The sequence below is a fragment of the Trachypithecus francoisi genome, unplaced genomic scaffold (genome assembly GCF_009764315.1).
Source record: "Trachypithecus francoisi isolate TF-2019V2 unplaced genomic scaffold, Tfra_2.0 Lachesis_group21, whole genome shotgun sequence".
NCBI lineage: Eukaryota > Metazoa > Chordata > Mammalia > Primates > Cercopithecidae > Trachypithecus > Trachypithecus francoisi.
This window is the reverse complement of record NW_022681467.1, coordinates 20,600,505-20,620,278: the sequence shown is the minus strand read 5'-3', so window position 1 is coordinate 20,620,278 and position 19,774 is coordinate 20,600,505. Positions and strand designations below refer to the sequence as shown.

Genomic DNA, 19,774 nt, shown 5'->3' with positions numbered 1-19,774 from the left:
GTTTTATAAAGAAAAATTGGTTTGGGTAGTGTTGTCTTTATGACTGTTAAATTATAGGATACCAAATCTGTAAATAATTAGGTTTAAGTTCACAATTAAGTATACTTTTCTGCTTAATCACTTTGTAAGTGATTTTTGTGGACAGAGTTATTTACTTAAACCAGGTCTTAAGCAATAAAGACTTTGGAACACCATTATCTCAGAAACAATAAAGACACATAACTCTATGGTGATTAAGTATTTAATACAATTCTTTTTAATCTTAAATACTATACAATAATGTTTGAGTACAGCTTGGATCAATAAATGGCGAGGGCAATCTTAATGGTTTATCTTGTCTATTTACAAATCTCTTTTGGAATAGTTTTAAGCTTTGTGGAGATGCACCTGATTTATGTCAATAATGTTCTACTTGGCTTAATTCCACTTAAATGGCTGCAATACCCAGAAGGGCTTAAGCATGTGCTTCCTAATAGGTGAATGTTGTCTAGCCAATTGCTTAAAGTAGGCAGAATGCACACATAATTTTCCTGTCTTCCTTTGCAAGAGTCTACAGGGCACAGGGGCCCTTCCTGGGTACTTACTCAGGGTTTTGCAGATATCACTGACAGCTTTAAAAACCACAGCTGAGAAGCTGACTCGCAACCTCACCATCTTCAAATTCGGCAGGCGAAGGCGCAGCATTTTATGCTGAGGGGTGAAGAGAAGCTTTGCATCTGCCTGGACCCCATATTTGTCCAGGGTCCAGTGGGTTTTCAGAAGCCAGCAATGCTTCTGTTCCCACCAAAGAGCAAAGTCTGACCAGTCTTGGGATATGTCTGCAAAAATGAAAACATAGTAAAATGAGAGAGAGCCCAGCTTGGAGGGTTCTGGAGTTGCAGAGTCAATTTCACTGTGTGTGAAAATGGAAACCAATAACTGATCTTCAGTTCCCCATGGCCTTTTACAATTCAAGGCTCAACAACTTTTGGCTTCTTTCCAAAGTCTCTAGGGACAACATAGGGACTGGGATAGCATTAAGAGAAATACCTAATGTAGATGACAGGGTTGATGGGACAGCAAATCATCATGACATGCGTATACCTATGTAACAAACCTGTATGTTCTGCACATGTATCCCAGAACTTGAAGTAAAATAAAAAACACTTAAAAAATCAAATCAAATAAAAAATTTAAAGATAAAATAATTAAAAAAGAAAAATAATGATAGGGCTGGGTGCTGTGGCTCACACCTGTAATCTCAGCACTTTGGGAGGCTGATGCAGGCAATCACCTGAGGTCAGGAGTTCGACACCAGCCTGGCCAACATGGCAAAACCCTGTCTCTACTAAAAATACAAAACTTAGCCAGGTGTGGTGGTGGGTGCCTGTAATCCCAGCTACTCCAGAGGCTGAGGCAGGAGAATCACTTGAACCCAGGAGGCAGAAGTTGCAGTGAGCTGAGGTCACACCATTGCACTATAGCCTGGGTAACAAGAGCAAAACTCTGTCACTGTGTCTCAAAAAAAAAAAAAAAAGAAAAATAGGGACTAAACCTTACCATCATTTACATTTAGATACTGTGGAGGAAAAGAAACATAAACATGTGTTCACAATGAATGCTAAAGTTCTCTTCGCTAAAATCTCTCTGTGCCATGGCCCTTTCTGAGAAGGCTGAAAACATCTGACTTTGTTTAATCAAGATTATTTCTGTTATAGAAATGTATCCTTATACCACTGTGTCACAAGGGAGTAGCAAGAGCCTCCAATCAAAGTCCACACAGAAGTACTGTACAACTGACATTTCATTCTTCTCAGTAATGTCCCACTGTTTCTCAGTACCGCCATAGCCAAAGTGTTTAAATTGAAGTCAGAGTTAAAATATTTTCTCCCTCTCAATGTTAGCATTAATGTCAATCTTTCCCCTCCTTTAACGTTGGCATTAAAATAGAATCTTTCCCCTTCATCAATATTGGAGTCAATTTTTAGTCTTTTATTTTGCAAAATGAAGAGCTACCAGTATCTTTGTTTTCTTATTTTTCTTTAAATGTTTTTTTCTTTCTCTTTTTAAATTAGAAACTCTTTTTTTTTTTTTTTTTTTGAGATGGAGTCTCCCTCTGTTGCTCAGGCTGGAGTGCAGTGGCATGATCTCGGCCCACAGCAACCTCCATCTCCTGGGTTCAAGTGATTCTCCTGCCTCAGCCTCCCAAGTAGCTGGAATTATAGGCATGTGCCACTGTGTCAGGCTAATTTTTTTTTGAGACGGAGTCTCACTCTGTCACCCAGGCTGGAGTGTAGTGGTATAATCTCAGCTCATTGCAACCTCTGCCTCCCGGATTCAAGCGATTCTCCTGCCTCAGCCTCCTGAGTAGCTGGGATTACAGGCATGCACCACCACGCCCAGCTAATTTTTGTATTTTTTGTAGAGACGGGGTTTCACCATGTTGGTCAGGCTGGTCTCGAACTCCTGACCTTGTGATCCACCTGCCTTGGCCTCCCAAAGTGCTGGGATTACAGGAAATTTTTGTATTTTTAGTAGAGATGGGGTTTTACCATGTTGGTCAGGCTGGTCTCGAACTCCTGACCTCGTGATCCGCCCGCCTTGGCCTCCCAAAGTGCTGGGATTACAGGCATGAACCACCGCTCCCAGCTAGAAAACGCTCCTCTTAATGCTGTTAGTAGAAGCATAAATTGGCAACTATTTTGGAAGGCCTTATTAATCAGCATTTTTTTCTCTGAGCTATACCACCCAACAGAAATGCTCACTGAAAGACAGGTGTTATAGCAGCTCTGTCTGTAAGTGCATGAAAATGGAAACAACCCAAATGTCCATTAAGAGGTAAATGGATAAATAATTGTGGCATATCCATACAATGAACTATTATATGGCAATGAAAATGAACCAAAACAATATGCAACAGTATGGATACATCTCACAGACATAATGTTGAGTAAAAGAAAGTCGATGTGTAAGAGTATATCCTTTATAATCTCATTTGTCTGAAGTTCAAAATCAAGCAATGATTCCTGTGGTGTTAGAAGTCAGGAGAGTGGTTATCCTTGGTGGTAGTGACTGGGAGGGGTCAGGGTATGGGGCTTGGGTGGGGAACAGGTGATGTTCTATTTCTTGATCTGAGTGGTTACCAGACTTTGTAAAATCCATTTAACTGTTTATAATAAGTGAAGTCTTGTTTATGATAAGTGAATTTTTCTGTATGTACATTATATGTCAATAAGGACTTACTGAAAAAAACAAACAACAAAAAACTATCTCGCTAGAGCAAATGAAAAGTCAGCATCTAAGACCTTAAATAGAAGGTAAAAGAAGCACAAAGAAAATAGAATGTTATTAAATTCTAGGTTGACAATATTGACTTTGATGTGAAGAGTGTGACCCTGAAGATTTCTTTCTTTGTTTAAACAGGGAGCATAGTAAATGGTGGATAAGTGTTAAAAGACTCCTCAGCACCAATTCATCACTAAGCTATCAAGTATTTACAGAGAATTAACACAGTAGTCTAATGCCAAGCTACCTAAAGTCACATTAGATGTCACCAGTGGATTGGGTCCCATCCCTGTTGAAGTCCAGCATTATAGCTACTGGGAACTTTAGCTTGCCACCAAAGACTCAGGTTTTTTTTTCCCCCCGAGACTGAGTCTTGCTCTGTCACCCAAGCTGGAGTGCAGTGGCGCGATCTTGGCCCACTGCAACCTCTGCCTCCTGGGTTCAAGCAATTGTCCTGCCTCAGGCTTCCAAGTAGCTGGGGTTACATGCATCCACCACCACGCCCGGCTAATTTTTGTATTTTTAGTAGAGATGGGGTTTTGCCATGTTGGCCAGCCTGTTCTCGAACTCCTGACCTCAGGTGATCCTCCCACCTCGGCCTCCCAAAGTGCTGGGATTATAGGTGTGAGCCACGGCACCCGGCCTGGGCTATTTCTTTCTCTCCTCTGGGATGAGGGGTGGGGGATTGCTCTCCAGGCCGTTATAAGATAAATGATCAGAAAAACCTAGACCAGCCATTAGTGGTGATGCAACAGACAGGGTTTCAAATACAGAGAAATCATAAAGCAAGAGTAACTTACTGATCTGTTCTACTAACTTGAGCATCACTCCCCCGACATGAAGGTCTCCAGATACTCTCAGTGTGACGTCTTTCTGCTGCTCTTCATTGGGATGGTCAACGCGGACCACAAGCTCCCAGGAAGCAGATGTAAAGTCAGTGGATGACAGCATTGTGGCAAATGCTGGTGTCTGTTGAACACAAAGACAGACATAGATTGGAATATGGAAAGGAAACGGGACGTGTCAGTAGACTCGCAGAGCCAAATTTCTTTTTTGTTTTGTTTTTTCATTGTAAGCTCCTCTTCAAAACACTCTGCAAGGTTCCCGGTGCTCCAGATATTAAATTCAGCATCTCAACTTTAAAGACAAAAAGTTTTATAAAAATGGTCTCAAACCATCTAAATTTATATACTTGATTTTTCCACTCACCCACTCCTCCAAGACTACTTGGCTATGTATTTTCTTTGTCCACTCAATGCTTCAATCTTCATTTTCTCTCTGTTGACTTCTTTTGACCTTCTCTCAACTATTCTGGCAATAGGCAATCTTCTGTTACCTTTTAAAAAATCAATTTTATTAAGGTATAATTTGCATGTAATAAGATGCGCAGATTTTATATACTATAGTTCAACATGTTTTGTTGTATGCAAATTATACTTCAATAAAGTTGATGTTTAAAAAGGATGTCATTAAAGCCTCTTATCTTTAATATCTTTAATACATGTATATTATATTCCTCCTACAAACATTTATATCTTCTCATAATCAAGCTCAAAAAATAAAAAAAGCAAAATAATTCCTATTTCATTCATTATTATAATATATAGTTTTACCTTAAATGCATATAGACACAGGTCATTAATAATTATTGCCATGTATTTGATTTATGTATTGTTCTATATCATGTAAAAATTGATTATCTAAATGCACCAATTGAGTATTTGGATACATCTTTTTTTTTTTTGAGATGGAGTCTTGCTCTGTCACCTGGGCTGGAGTGCAGTGGCATGATCTTGGCTCACTGCAAGCTTTGCCTCCCGGATTCACGTCATTCTCCTGCCTCAGCCTCCCGAGTAGCTGGGGCTACAGGCGCCCGCCACCAAGCCAGGCTAATTTTTTTTGTATTTTTAGCAGAGACGGGGTTTCACTGTGTTAGCCAGGATGATCTCATGATCCGTCCGCCTTTTGCCTCCCAAAGTGCTGGGATTACAGGCAAATACGCGCCTGGCCGTATTTGGATACATCTTTGGCAAAAGATTTAAAAACAGAAGTAACAGATATAAAAAGCTCACTCTTCAAAGTGCAGATGGAGGTGTGAACTTCAAACCCATAGTTTTCCCCTCATTGGAGAAGCCAGCAGGAAAGAATGTTTACAACTGAAATGTTTCGGGGGTAACAGGAACACTGGAATCCAAAATTGGCAGAACTGAAATAAAACTTGAGATGTCAATTCTCTCTTATTTTTAAACAGAAATAATGCTACTGCTCCTGGCCATTTTAAACATTTAAAGTAAAAATTATTTAAATGATAATGAGTCTTTTTCACTTTACTATGTAAATCCAGCTTATGAGAAATTCATGTTTTCATAAAGCCTATTTTTGAGAAACATCAATGCACTCAAACTCCTAAGAAAGGGCTCCTCTGAGGGTGTATCCCCGTTTATCTCATTTAATAGGATCCCCCAGGGATCCTATTAAAATGCAGATTCTATTCAGCAGGTCGAGGGACGGGCCATACATTTCTTTTTTTTTTTTTTTTTTGAGACGGAGCCTCGCTCTGTCGCCCAGGCTGGAGTGCAGTGGCCGGATCTCAGCTCACTGCAAGCTCTGCCTCCCGGGTTTACGCCATTCTCCCGCCTCAGCCTCCCGAGTAGCTGGGACTACAGGCGCCCGCCACCTCGCCCGGCTAGTTTTTTGTATTTTTTAGTAGAGACGGGGTTTCACCATATTAGCCAGGATGGTCTCGATCTCCTGACCCCGTGATCCGCCCATCTCGGCCTCCCAAAGTGCTGGGATTACAGACTTGAGTCACCGCGCCCGGCCAACATTTCTTAACAGACTCCAGATGTTGCTGGTCTGTGGCTATACTCAGTTCCTCCCTTCAGCCTATTTAGAACAATATTAAACCAGGGATGATGGTAATATCCGAGGAACATTACTTTTAATAATAAACAACCAGAGTCATATCTGTTCTGCGTGTTCATTTGAAACAACTCATTTGTAAGCATAAGAGAATCTCAAAATACGTTACATAGATAAATCGAATACTGCAAATCTGAACAGATTAGGACAGATTTTATGGGTGAGGATCAAATTTAAGAGTTCAGAAGTAGCTCCTTATGTTTTCGTTTTGTTTTATTTTGTTTTTGTTTTTTTTTCGAGATGGACTCTTGCTCTGTCACCTAGGCTGGAGTACCGTGGCACGATCTTGGCCTACTGCAACCTCTGCCTCCCGGGTTCGAGCAATTCTCTGTCTCAGCCTCCCAAGTAGTGGGGATTACAGGTGTGTGCCACATGCCCAGCTAATTTTTGTATTTTTAGTAGAGACGGGGTTTCGCCATGCTGGCCAGACTGGTCTTGAACTGCTGACCTTGTGATCTACCGGCCTTGGCCTCCCAAAGTGCTGGGATTACAGGCATGAGCCACCATGCCCGGCTGCTCCTTATGTTTTTATAGTCAGAAGCATGCAACGATGCAATGAGTCTCCTCCCCGTGTACAGAGATACACACAGAACCCTCTGCATGAGGAGTGCCATTCAGTGACTGCATTAGGCCTAACTGCTTGCTTCTGTCATCATCAACTTCAGGTATCATTTATTACCTGTATGATGTGCTCTGTGTTAACTCCTGTCTTCTGTTATCCCTTTTTCATCCTCCCAGCAATCTCATTTAGAAATGAGGAAACTCAGCCTCAGAGAGATGAAGCAACTTGCCCGAGGTCACAAAGCAAGTTAGATGCTGGAGCCCAGATGGAAATCCAGGTCTTTCTATTTCAAACTCTTATCCACCACACTGGGAAACCATTTTGATAATGTTGCATGCCAAAATGAAAGAAAACTCCTCAAACTACATGAACTAAATTCTCAGTAGCCTTTACTAAGCATTTCTATCAACATAAATCTTGCACAGTGAGGAGACAAAAAGAGACCCTTTCATCATCAGACTCATAACTTGGCATTGAACTGTTCGACTTTAAGATCCTTACAATTTCTCAGATACTATGATTATGAGGTCTAGTTATTTAAAATGTTTTGTATATAAAGAAAATAACTTTTAAAGGTGATTCCTTATGGGGCAATCCCATATAAGGTCTTTTCTTTTCCTAACCTGGGTGATCAAAACACTACTCATTTAGGCAATAGATGCTGATTCCCCTTACAACAAAATGCAGGCTAAAATTAGCCAAGCAGGTTTTCCTGCATTCCTTTCCTATCTTTCTGCGCCTTCATTTTTGAGTGAATGTCTAGTCTGCAGCAAGCTGTTACTTGTTAAGGATAGCAGCAAACTTCAGCCGGGAAAACGCATCTAAGGAGACCAAAACAAGAAGCAAAGCTACCGGCAGAGTGAAACTCAACAGCCCTTCACCGAAAATCAAAGAAAGGAAAGCAGGGAAGGAGGGATGGAGGGATGGAGAGCAGGAAGGAGGAAAGATGAGGGGGGAAACAGTCCCCGACCCTTCCCCTGGAAGATCTGAAGGTGCTTGGTGTTCGAAGGCCACTGAACCTGTCTTTTGCCAGCTCTGCAGGATCCTGGGGCGGATATTGGGTGGATAAGCATGCCCCTTACTCCCATTAAGGCAGCACCTGCGGCTGAACTGAAAGTTTATTTTGCGGCCAGATCCATAGGGCCGGAGAAGGTAGTCACATCCAGACGAAATTATTTTCAATCAATAGCCATTTGAGTACAAGAGGCTGCAGAAAGAAAGGGGGTAAGGGGGCTCAGGAGCCACTGGTGCCCATCAAAGCCTCCCAACCTCCAGCTCCCCAGCCCTAGCCCCGGAGCACCCACCTCCTTTCCAGGAACCTGTAGCGTCCAGCCTTGCAGTCGCGCACGTGGAGAGCTGCGTCCCTACAAACTACCCCGGGTCGAGCCGAGGAGCGGGCGCTGGTGAAGTGGGGAGCGGGGGGCACCCGGTGGCGGCGGCTGCTCAGCTAAGGCTGAGGCAGGTGAGGGCTGGAGCCAGGGCGCGCAGGCAAAGCTGCCTCGGGACCTCCCGCGGAGGCTCGGTGCCGGCCCCCAGCCTGGCGTGGCGCGTCCGGTGCACTGCACGGCCCCCAGCGGCCCGGCTGAGGGCAGCGCGCGGCGGGGCAGGCGAGGGCACGCCCAGCCCGGGCCTGCTAGGTCTAGCTCCCGCGGAGAGGAGGCGCAGTCTGCAGATTTTTAAGGGCAAACGGTGGCCGAAGGGCTGCTCTGCGGTTAGAAGGCGGGAGAACCCGGGGCGCACGCTCACTATCTCCAGCTCCTCTTATGATGTCTCATCCTGCCCCTTTAAGGCAGCCTCCAGTTTCCCTGTTCCCCCAGGCCCGCCGGGGACTAGCCCAGATGATTAAAGCCGCGCCACTTCCCCTCCTTTCAGGCATACCCATCCCTCACACCCCAGGGTGCGTCCAGGCCCAGGAGACTCCAGCCTCCCGGCTAGAACAGCTTGTCTCCCTTAGAAAGAGCCCCGGAGCACCTGTGGTCTGCGAGGTGGTGGCAACAACAAAAAGATTTGTCTCTGAGTAAGAGGGTGATGTCAGTCTCCACAGAAGGCTGAGGCTCCTGACCAGGGAAGACTCCAGGAGACCCAAGGGCAGGATGCATGCGGAAGTCTGGGCCACACCTGGTGTGGCTCACCTCAGGATCACCACCGGTCCCGCCAGTCGCCTTCCTGTTGTTGGATTTATTTTCAAAGAGGGCTGGGGCCACCCAGGAAGGGTGGGTGACCTGGGCAGTTTACACAACCTCCCCAAGCTTCCTTTGTTCATTTAATGCACATTTGTTGAGTGCTTACTGCCTTACAGGCCTCCGGATGGGCCTGGGCTCCGAGAATCCTGTGGTGAATAAAACAGACAAGGAAATGTCAGTTTCCTCATCTGTGAAATAGGTAGAGAGATAGAATGCCTGCCATCCCACGGAGGAATTTCACGCAATATAATAAAGGCTTTAGCGATTTGCATTAAAAGACTTGTGAAGACTTAAATTTTAATAAAGAAGTTATAAAATGTAAAAGTTGAATCTCTGTTTTTGCTTAAACATTACCATATTCAGGAATTATAATGGTTTGAAAGTACATTTAAAAAGGTTAGTTGAACACTGTTGGCAAATATAGGACATTATAATTAAAATAAAATCATTAAAAACTTGAAACAGAAAGTCTTCATTTGGTAGAGTTTGTCGACGACGGGAAGTGTCATCTGGTCCCACTTCCCTACCTCTTAACACCATGAGCAAATCTGCTCTCATCCTGGGTAGAAAGCATTTAATGTTTGCTCTCTGGAAACCCTGCTCATGGCCCATTAGAACTTAGACTGTGGTCAACACACACACACACACACACACACACACACATACATATATTGTTGTTTTGAGGTGGAGTCTTGCTCTGTCCCCAGGCTGGAGCTCAGTGGCGTGATCTCGGCTCACTGCTGCAACCTCCGCCTCCTGGGTTCAAGTGATTCTCCTGCCTCAGTCTCCCAAGTAGTTGGGACTACAATTTTTGTATTTTTAGTAGAGACGAGGTTTCATCATGTTGGCCAGGATGGTCTTGATCTCTTGACCTCGTGATCCACCTGCCTCGGCCTCCTAAAGTGTTGAGATTACAGGTGTGAGCCAGCGCGCCCAGCCTGTGGTCAAGATTTTATGTGTGACCTTGAATTATGGCTCTATCTATTTATACCAATATGGGCTTTTCTCTTTTCAGTTGAAAATATCTGCATTGTGCTAAAGAATTCAACTGGTTTTAAGCTTTCTTCTTGGCCTAGGTTAATTTTTAAACTTTTAATTATATGTAGTGACTTGTGTATATATAAATGTGTATTATATATACACACACCCATACATATACACATTATGTATAGATAAGAGCACAAATCATGAATGTATAGCTGATGAGTTTTCGCAAACTGAACACACCGATATACAGAGTATATTAAGACAGTAGTGTATAAAGAGTGCCCAGTTGAAGAAACAGGACATCGCCAGTCCTCAGAAGCCCCTTAGTGACCCCTTTTAGTTATTCCTTTCAGTTTTGATCACCGCTGCCAGCCCATCCCGCTACCCCAGGCCCAGGATAACCATTATCCTATCTTCTAACTCCTCAGAGGGGTTTTGCTGGTCTTCGTACTTTATATAAATGGAATCAGACCATGTGCATTATTTCCTGTCTGGCTTCCTGTGTTCAACATCATGTTTGTGAGTTTCATCCGTATTATGTGTCCTAGGCTTTTTTTTTTTTTTTGAGAAAGGGTCTTGCTCTCCCCCAGGTCGGAGTGCAGTGGCACTATCATGGCACACTGCAGCTTTGATGTCTCAGGCTCAAGTGATTCTCTTGCCTCAGCCTCCCAAGCTGGGACTATAGGTGTGCACCACCATGCCTGGCTAATTTTTAAATTTATCTTTTGGGGAGACAGAGTCTCACTTTGTTGCCCAGGCTGCTCTTGAACTCTTGGGCTCAAGCCATTCTCCCATCTTAGCCTCTTAAAGTGTTGGGATTGCAGGCGTGAGCCACCATGCCCGGCTGTCCTAGGCTTTTAATTTAATTTTATGTTTTACTTATTACACGGTTACTGTCGTTGGTGCGACACAGGTCCAACCCATCCCCTAAGATCCTGGGTTAGAAGTGGGTTAAAAAGTGTATTCCGAACTTCAAAATTTTATACATATATATTAAAAAAATGCACACCCTTTGCCCCCTTAAAAAACAAGCATTCACTGAGTCTGTTGTTTAATTCATTCATGCATATTAATCACCAATGGATTATTTATTCACTAGTCACTGTATTACTGTGAACTAGACACCATAATATATGTTGAAAATACTCAGATTAACTGGGCACACACTTTATCTTTGAATGGTACGGATGCTGACGAATAGTGAAGAAGGTGTCTACTTCTGCCAGGTGTTTGGAGTGGTAGGAAATATGAAAAAGGGCTTCAGAAAGGAGATGATGTTTGCGATGGAATTTGAAACATTGGATAAGAGCTTCATAGTTGCTCATAATAACCTGAAGTTTCTAGAGAACTGTTTTAAGGCATTAATATATATATAGTTTTAGTTAGCAGATAGTTGTGCTTCAGGAAGCAAAAGGTTGGAAGACAAAGAGAAGCTCTATCTCTTGACTTTGAAATCTTATACATTCAAGGTGCAAATATTGAAAAAAAAGAGATCTGTTATCAATTACCCATACACTGATAAACTCACCTTTGAAGTAGTACCTTCAAAAAGGTAAATCAACTGGGTGTGGTGGTTCAGGCCCATAATCCCAACACCTAGGAGGCCAAGACAGGAGGATTGCTTGAGCCCATGAGTTGAAGACCAGGTCAAGATGGCTGAATAGGAACAGCTCCAGTCTCCAACTCCCAGCACGAGTGACACAGAAGACCGGTGATTTCTGCATTTTCAACTGAGGTACTGGGGTCATCTCACTAGGGAGTGCCGGACAATCGGTGCTGGTCAGCTGCTGCAGCCCGACCAGCGAGAGCTGAAGCAGGGCGAGGCATCGCCTCACCTGGGAAGCGCAAGGGGGAAGGGAATCCCTTTTCCTAGCCAGGGGAACTGAGACACACAACACCTGGAAAATCGGGTAACTCCCACCCCAATACTGCACTTTAAGCAAATGGTTACACCAGGAGATTATACCCACACCTGGCCGGGAGGGTCCCATGGCCACGGAGCCTCCCTCATTGCTAGCACAGCAGTCTGCAATCTAACCGCAAGGCAGCAGTGAGGCTGGGGGAGGGGCGCCCGCCATTGCTGAGGCTGAAGTAGGTAAACAAAGCCGCTGGGAAGCTTGAACTGGGTGGAGCTCACAACAGCTCAAGGAAACCTGCCTGTCTCTGTAGAATCCACCTCTGGGAATAGGGCACAGCTAAACAACAACAACAACAGAAAAGCAGCAGATACCCGTGCAGACGCAAACGACTCTGTCTGACAGCTTTGAAGACAGCAGTGGATCTCCCAACACGGAGGTTGAGATTTGAGAACGGACAGACTGCCTGCTCAAGTGGGTCCCTGACCCCTGAGTAGCCTAACTGGGAGACATCCCCCACTAGGGGCAGTCTGACACCCCACACCTCACAGGGTGGAGTACACCCCTGAGAGGAAGCTTCCAAAGTAAGAATCAGACAGGTACACTCGCTGTTCAGAAATATTCCATCTTCTGTAACCTCTGTGCTGATACCCAGGCAAACAGGGTCTGGAGTGGACCTCAAGCAATCTCCAACAGACCTACAGCTGAGGGTCATGACTATTAGAAGGAAAACTATCAAACAGGAAGAACACCTATACCAAAACCCCATCAGTACGTCACCTTCATCAAGACCAGAGGCAGATAAAACCACAAAGATGGAAAAAGCAGGGCAGAAAAGCTGGAATTCAAAAAATAAGAGCGCATCTCCCCCTGCAAAGGAGCGCAGCTCATCGCCAGCAACGGATCAAAGCTGGTCAGAGAATGACTTTGACGAGATGAGAGAATAAGGCTTCAGTCCATCAAACTTCTCAGAGCTAAAGGAGGAATTACGTACCCAGCATAAAGAAACTAAAAATCTTGAAAAAGAGTGGAGAATTGATAGCTAGAATAATAATGCAGAGAAGGTCATAAACGAAATGACAGAGATGAAAACCATGACACAGAAATACGTGACAAATCCACATGCTTCGGTAACCGACTCGATCACTGGAAGAAAGAGTATCATCGATTGAGGATCAAATGAATGAAATGAAGCAGAAGAAACCAAAAGAAAAAAGAAGAAAGAAATGAACAAAGCCTGAAGAAGTATGGGATTATGTAAAAAGACCAAATCTACGTCTGATTGGGTGCCTGAAAGTGAGGGGAAAATGGAACCAAGTTGGAAAACACTCTTCAGGATATCATCCAGGAGAACTTCCCCAACCTAGTAGGGCAGGCCAACATTCAAATCAGGAAATACAGAGACACCACAAAGATACTCCTCCAGAAGAGCAACTCCAAGACACATAATTGCCAGATTCACCAAAGTTGAAATGAAGGAAAAAATCTTAAGGGCAGCCAGAGAGAAAGGTCGGGTTACCACAAAGGGAAGCCCATCAGACTAACAGCAGACCTCTCGGCAGAAACTCTACAAGCCAGAAGAGAGTGGGGGCCAATATTCAACATTCTTAAAGAAAAGAATTTTAAACCCAGAATTTCATATCCAGCCAAACTAAGTTTCATAAGTGAAGGAGAAATAAAATCCTTTACAGATAAGCAAATGCTTACAGATTTTGTCACCACCAGGCCTGCCTTACAAGAGACCCTGAAGGAAGCCCTAAACATGGAAAGGAACAACCGGTACCAGTCATTGCAAAAACATGCCAAAATGTAAAGACCATTGAGGCTAGGAAGAAACTGCAGCAACTAATGAGCAAAATAACCAGTTATTATCATAATGGCAGGATCAAGTTCACACATAACAATATTAACCTTAAATGTAAATGGGGCCGGGCGCGGTGGCTCAAGCCTGTAATCCCAGCACTTTGGGAGGCCGAGACGGGTGGATCACGAGGTCAGGAGATCGAGACCATCCTGGCTAACACGGTGAAACCCCGTCTCTACTAAAAAATACAAACTAGCCGGCGAGGTGGCGGGCGCCTGTAGTCCCAGCTACTCGGGAGGCTGAGGCAGGAGAATGGCGTAAACCCAGGAGGCGGAGCTTGCAGTGAGCTGAGATCCGGCCACTGCACTTCAGCCTGGGCGGCAGAGCGAGACTCCCTCTCAAAAAAAAAAAAAAAAAAAAAAAAAAAATGTAAATAGACTAAATGCTCCATTAAAAGACACAGACTGGCAAACTGGATAAAGAGTCAAGACCCATCAGTCTGCTGTATTCAGGAGACCCATCTCACAGATGCAGAGACATACATAGGCTCAAAATAAAGGGATGGAGGAAGATCTACCAAGCAAATGGAGAACAAAAAAAAGCAGGGGTTCAATACTAGTCTCTGATAAAATAGACTTTAAACCATCAAAGATCAAAAGAGACAAAGAAGGCCATTACATAATGGTAAAGGGATCAATTCAACAGGAAGAGCTAACTCTCCTAAATATATATGCACCCAATACAGGAGCACCCAAATTCATAAAGCAAGTCCTTAGAGACTTACAAAAAGACTTAGACTTCCATACAACAATAATGGGAGACTTCACTGTCAACATTAGACAGATCAACGAGACAGAAAGTTAACAAGGATATCCAGGAATTGAACTCATCTCTGCACCAAGCGGACCTAATAGACATCTATAGAACTCTCCACCCCAAATCAACAGAATATACATTCTTCTCAGCACCACATCGCATTATTCCAAAATTGACCACATAATTGGAAGTAAAGCACTCCTCAGCAAATGTACAAGAACAGAATTATAACAAACTGTCTCTCAACCACAGTGCAATCAAACTAGAACTCAGGACTAAGAAACTCAATCAAAACCGCTCAACCACATGGAACTGAACAACCTGCTTCTGAATGACTACTGGGTACATAACGAAATGAAGGCAGAAATAAAGATGTTCTTTGAAACCAATGAGAACAAAGATACAACATACCAGAATCTCTGGGACACATTTAAAGCAGTGTGTAGAGGGAAATTTATAGCACTAAATGCCCACAAGAGAAAGCTGGAAGATCTAAAATTGACACTCTAACATCACAATTAAAAGAACTGGAGAAGCAAGAGCAAACACATTCAAAAGCTAGCAGAAGGCAAGAAATAACTAAGATCAGAGCAGAACTGAAGAGATAGAGACACAAAAAACCTTCCAAAAAATCAATGAATCCAGGAGTTGGTTTTTTGAAAAAATCAACAAAATTGACAGACTGCTAGCAAGACTAATAAAGAAGAAAAGAGAGAAGAATCAAATAGATGCAATAAAAAATGATAAAGGGTATCACCACCGACCCCACAGAAATACAAACTACCATCAGAGAATACTATAAACACCTCTACGCAATAAAACTAGAAAATCTAGAAGAAATGGATAATTTCCTGGACACTTACACTCTTCCAACTAACCAGGAAGAAGTTGAATCCCTGAATAGACCAATAGCAGGCTCTGAAATTGAGGCAATAATGTAGCCTACCAACCAAACAAGTCCAGGACCAGATGGATTCACAGCTGAATTCTACCAGAGGTACAAGGAGGAGCTGGCACCATTCCTTCTGAAACTATTCCAATCAATAGAAAAAGAGGGAATCCTCCCTAACTCATTTATGAGGCCAACATCATCCTGATACCAAAGTCTGGCAGAGACACAACAAAAAAAAGAATTTTAGACCAATATCCCTGATGAACATCGATGCAAAATCCTCAATAAAATACTGGCAAACCTATTTCAGCAGCACATCAAAAAGCTTATCCACCATGATCAAGTGGGCTTCATCCTGGGATGCAAGGCTGGTTCAACATTCGCAAATCAATAACGTAATCCAGCATATAAACAGAACCAAAGACAAGAACCACATGATTATCTCAATAGATGCACAAAGGCTTTTGACAAAATTCAACAGCCCTTCATGCTAAAAACGCTCAATAAATTCGGTATTGATGGAACATACCTCAAAATAATAAGAGCTATTTATGACAAACCCACAGCCAATATCATACTGAATGGGCAAAAACTGGAAAAATTCCCTTTGAAAACTGGCGCAAGACAGGGATGCCCTCTCTCACCACTCCTATTCAACATAGTGTTGGAAGTTCTGGCTAGGGTGATCAGGCAAGAGAAAGAAATAAAGGGTATCCAGTTAGGAAAAGAAGAAGTCAAATTGTCCCTGTTTGCAGATGACATGATTGTGTATTTAGAAAACCCCATTGTCTCAGCCCAAAATCTCCTTAAGCTGATAAGCAACTTCAGCAAAGTCTCAGGATACAAAATTAATGTGCAAAAATCACAAGCATTCTTATACACCAGTAAGAGACAACAGAGAGCCAAATCATGAATGAACTTCCATTCACAATTGCTTCAAAGAGAATAAAATACCTAGGAATCCACTTACAAGGGATGTAAAGGACCCTTCAAGGAGAACTACAACCACTGCTCAGTGAAATCAAAGAGGACACAACAAATGGAAGAACATACCATGCTCATGGATAGGAAAAATCAATATCGTGAAAATGGCCATACTGCCCAAGGTTATTTATAAATTCAATGCCATCCCATCAAGCTACCAATGACTTTCTTCACAGAATTGGAAAAAACTGCTTTAAAGTTCATATGGAACCAAAAAAAAGCCCACAATGCCAAGACAATCCTAGTCAAAAGAACAAAGCTGGAGGCCTCACGCTACCTGACTTCAAACTATACTACAAGGCTACAGTAACAAAACAGCATGGTACTGGTACCAAAACAAGGATATAGACCAATGGAACAGAACAAGTCCTCAGAAATAATAGCACACATCTACAGCCATCTGATCTTTGACAAACCTGAGAGGAACAAGAAGGGGAAAGGATTCCCTATTTAATAAATGGTGCTGGGAAAATTGGCTAGCCATAAGTAGAAAGCTGAAACTGGATCCTTTCCTTACCCTTATACGAAATTAATTCAAGATGGATTAGAGACTTAAATGTTAGACCTAATACCATAAAAACCCTAGAGAAAACCTAGGTAGTACCATTCAGGACATAGGCATGGGCAAGGACTTCATGTCTAAAACACCAAAGCAATGGCAGCAAAAGCCAAAATTGACAAATGGGATCTAATTAAACTAAAGAGCTTCTGCACAGCAAAAGAAACTACCATCAGAGTGAACAGGCACCTACAGAATGGGAAAAATTTTTACGATCTACTCATCTGACAAAGGGCTAATATCCAGAACCTACAAAGAACTCAAACAAATTTACAAGAAAAAAACAACAACTCCATCAAAAAGTGGGCAAAGGATATGAACAGACATTTCTCAAACGAAGACATTCATACAGCCAACAGACACATGAAAAAATGCTCTCATCATCACTCGCCATCAGAGAATGCAAATCAAAACACAATGAGATACCATCTCACACCAGTTAGAATGGCAATCATTAAAAAGTCAGGAAACAACAGGTGCTGGAGAGGATGTGGAGAAATAGGAACACTTTTACACTGTTGGTGGGATTGTAAACTAGTTCAACCATTATGGAAAGCAGTATGGCGATTCCTCAAGGATCTAGAACTAGATGTACCATATGACCCAGCCATCCCACTACTGGGTATATACCCAAGGATTATAAATCATGCTGCTATAAAGACACATGCACACGTATGTTTATTGCGGCACTATTCACAATAGCAAAGACTTGGAATCAACCCAAATGTCCATCAGTGACAGACTGGATTAAGAAAATGTGGCACATATACACCATGGAATATTATGCAGCCATAAAAAAGGATGAGTTTGCGTCCTTTGTAGGGACATGGATGCAGCTGGAACCCATCATTCTTAGCAAACTATCACAAGAAGAGAAAACCAAACACCACATGTTCTCACTCATAGGTGGAACTGAACAATGAGATCACTTGGACTCGGGAAGGGGAACATCACACATCAGGGCATATCATGGGGAGTGGGGAGGGGGGAGGGATTGCATTGGGAGTTATACCTGATATAAATGACGAATTGATGGGTGCTGACCGAGTTGATGGGTGCAGCACACCAACATGGCACAAGTATACATATGTAACAAACCTGCACGTTATGCACATGTACCCTAGAACTTAAAGTATAATAAAAAAAATAAATAAATAAAACAAAAAAATTATTTCAGAAAAAAAAAAAAGACCAGGTCGGGCAGCATAAGGAGATGCTCATCTCCACCAATAATAATAATAATAATAATAATAATGCAATGATCTGTGCAGCAAACACCATGGTACATGTTTACTATGTAACAAACCTGCACATCCTGCACACATACCCCTGAACTTAAAATAAAAGTTGAAGAAAAATAATTTAAAAAATAATAGAAATTAGCTGGGTGTGGTGGTGTATGCCTGTGATCCTAGCTACTTGGGAGGCTGAGGTGGGAGGATTGCTTGAGCCTGGGAGATCAAGGCTGCAGTAAGCCATGATTGCACCACTGCACTCTAACCTGGGTAACAGAGCAAGACCCTGTCTCAGTTTAAACAAAAAAAAAAAAGTAAGTCACATCATGTCTGGGATATGGGTAGATTAGACCGAATGAGAGATGTGGCCATATTCCATATTCACTGAACACGAAAGGGAAATAAATGAGTAGAGGCCTTTGAAAGTCTCGGCTACTTTAACTTGTTAAGCACAAGTGATTTTTTCCTCTAGCACCTTTTCACTAAAAATTCTGTAGAGTTAATTTAGGTGGAATAAGAAAGCTGCTTGAAGGAGAAAAGAAGTGGATTTTTTTTCCTGATTGATGGTTTTGATAAACATTTACCCAATATAAAGTTCTCTATTAAGTTTTCAACTTATAAACCTGCTAGATGTCTGATGACTTAGAAATGGCAACAGACACCTAAAATATATTTTTATTTGTATTGAGTCCTTGGCACATACAAAATGGCAGCTGTGTTCACATGTGCAGAGAACACATTTTCCTCAGTGCAAAGAAGCAGAATGTGCCTATTATTGCTATACCCTCCTCCCCAACTGGATGGATAATGAGCACTTTCTATGCCCAGGCAAGTTCTAAAGTTTTCTCCTTGCCAGGGTGAAAAGGGTGTGTCTCAACGTACTTACAGGGCTGAATGAGAAACAGCAAAGATGAGTAAAAATGGCTTTGCTGGGGGCCATGCTGGAGCCCACCTGTGAGAATGAGAGAAGCAAGAAACACAGCGTCTCTCTCCTTCCTTCCCTCTTCTCCTCCATCCCCTGTTCTTCCTTACATTGCATCCTTCTTAATCAAAGGGTACAAGGGAGTATACAGTGATAATTAAATCTTCCTCCCATCCTTGATTACTGAGTTCCCTTCCCTGGAGATAATAGTTACCTGTCTCCCCTGAAACCTTCCAGAGATAGTCTGTGCATGTAGACAATTTCTGCTTCTTATGCAAGTGATAATAGTCTATACATATTGTTCTGCATTTTGCTTTTCTAACTTGAAAGTATCTTGATGATTGTAGCAAATATTAGTCATACTCATGGCTGCCCATCATCCCTGGAATGGCCTCCTTAATATTTGTGGAAATCTTTATGTTTTAATCCTAGTCTAGAAGTCAGAACTCAAATTCCCAACCTTGCTTGCAGCGAGGGCTCAGGCCTATGACCTAGGCTGTGTCATTCAGATACACTCAGGCATGACTTTAATTTGGGAGTGAGTGAGGCGCAGAGACAGGATGTACTTGGAGCTTCCATCTTTTCTGATGTGAGTGGTGTCAGGAATGACTGTGGTGGTGGTAGTGGCAGTGGCGATGGTTTTCTGGAGGCTGCAAGGTTAAAGTCCCAAGGCAGAAGTGATGTCAGTGCTAGTGGGTGGCAGTAGCAGATGCAGTAAATTCAAGTTCAGATTCTTCAATGGTGATTCCCTTCTTGTGTTAGTCCTATGGCATCATTTCAGACTCTGT

The 19,774-nt window shown here is 42.7% G+C and overlaps 1 protein-coding gene across 2 annotated transcripts in view; it reads right to left on the bottom strand.

Moving 5' to 3' along the window:
• The window catches only part of FERMT1 (fermitin family member 1), a 53,296-nt gene extending 45,084 nt beyond the window's left edge, over positions 1-8,212 (bottom strand). The window contains exons 1-3 of one of the 2 annotated variants that reach the window (XM_033185652.1): positions 8,053-8,212; positions 4,065-4,233; positions 585-818 (exon numbers count right to left, since the gene is read on the bottom strand). In XM_033185652.1, the coding sequence (XP_033041543.1) occupies positions 585-818; positions 4,065-4,215 (385 nt within the window). In that variant the 5' untranslated portion in view covers positions 4,216-4,233; positions 8,053-8,212. Of the gene's footprint in view, positions 1-584; positions 819-4,064; positions 4,234-4,473; positions 4,603-8,052 lie in introns of those variants that run through there. The other variant, XM_033185653.1, reaches the window with a different exon arrangement.
• Positions 8,213-19,774: the final 11,562 nt, after the last annotated feature.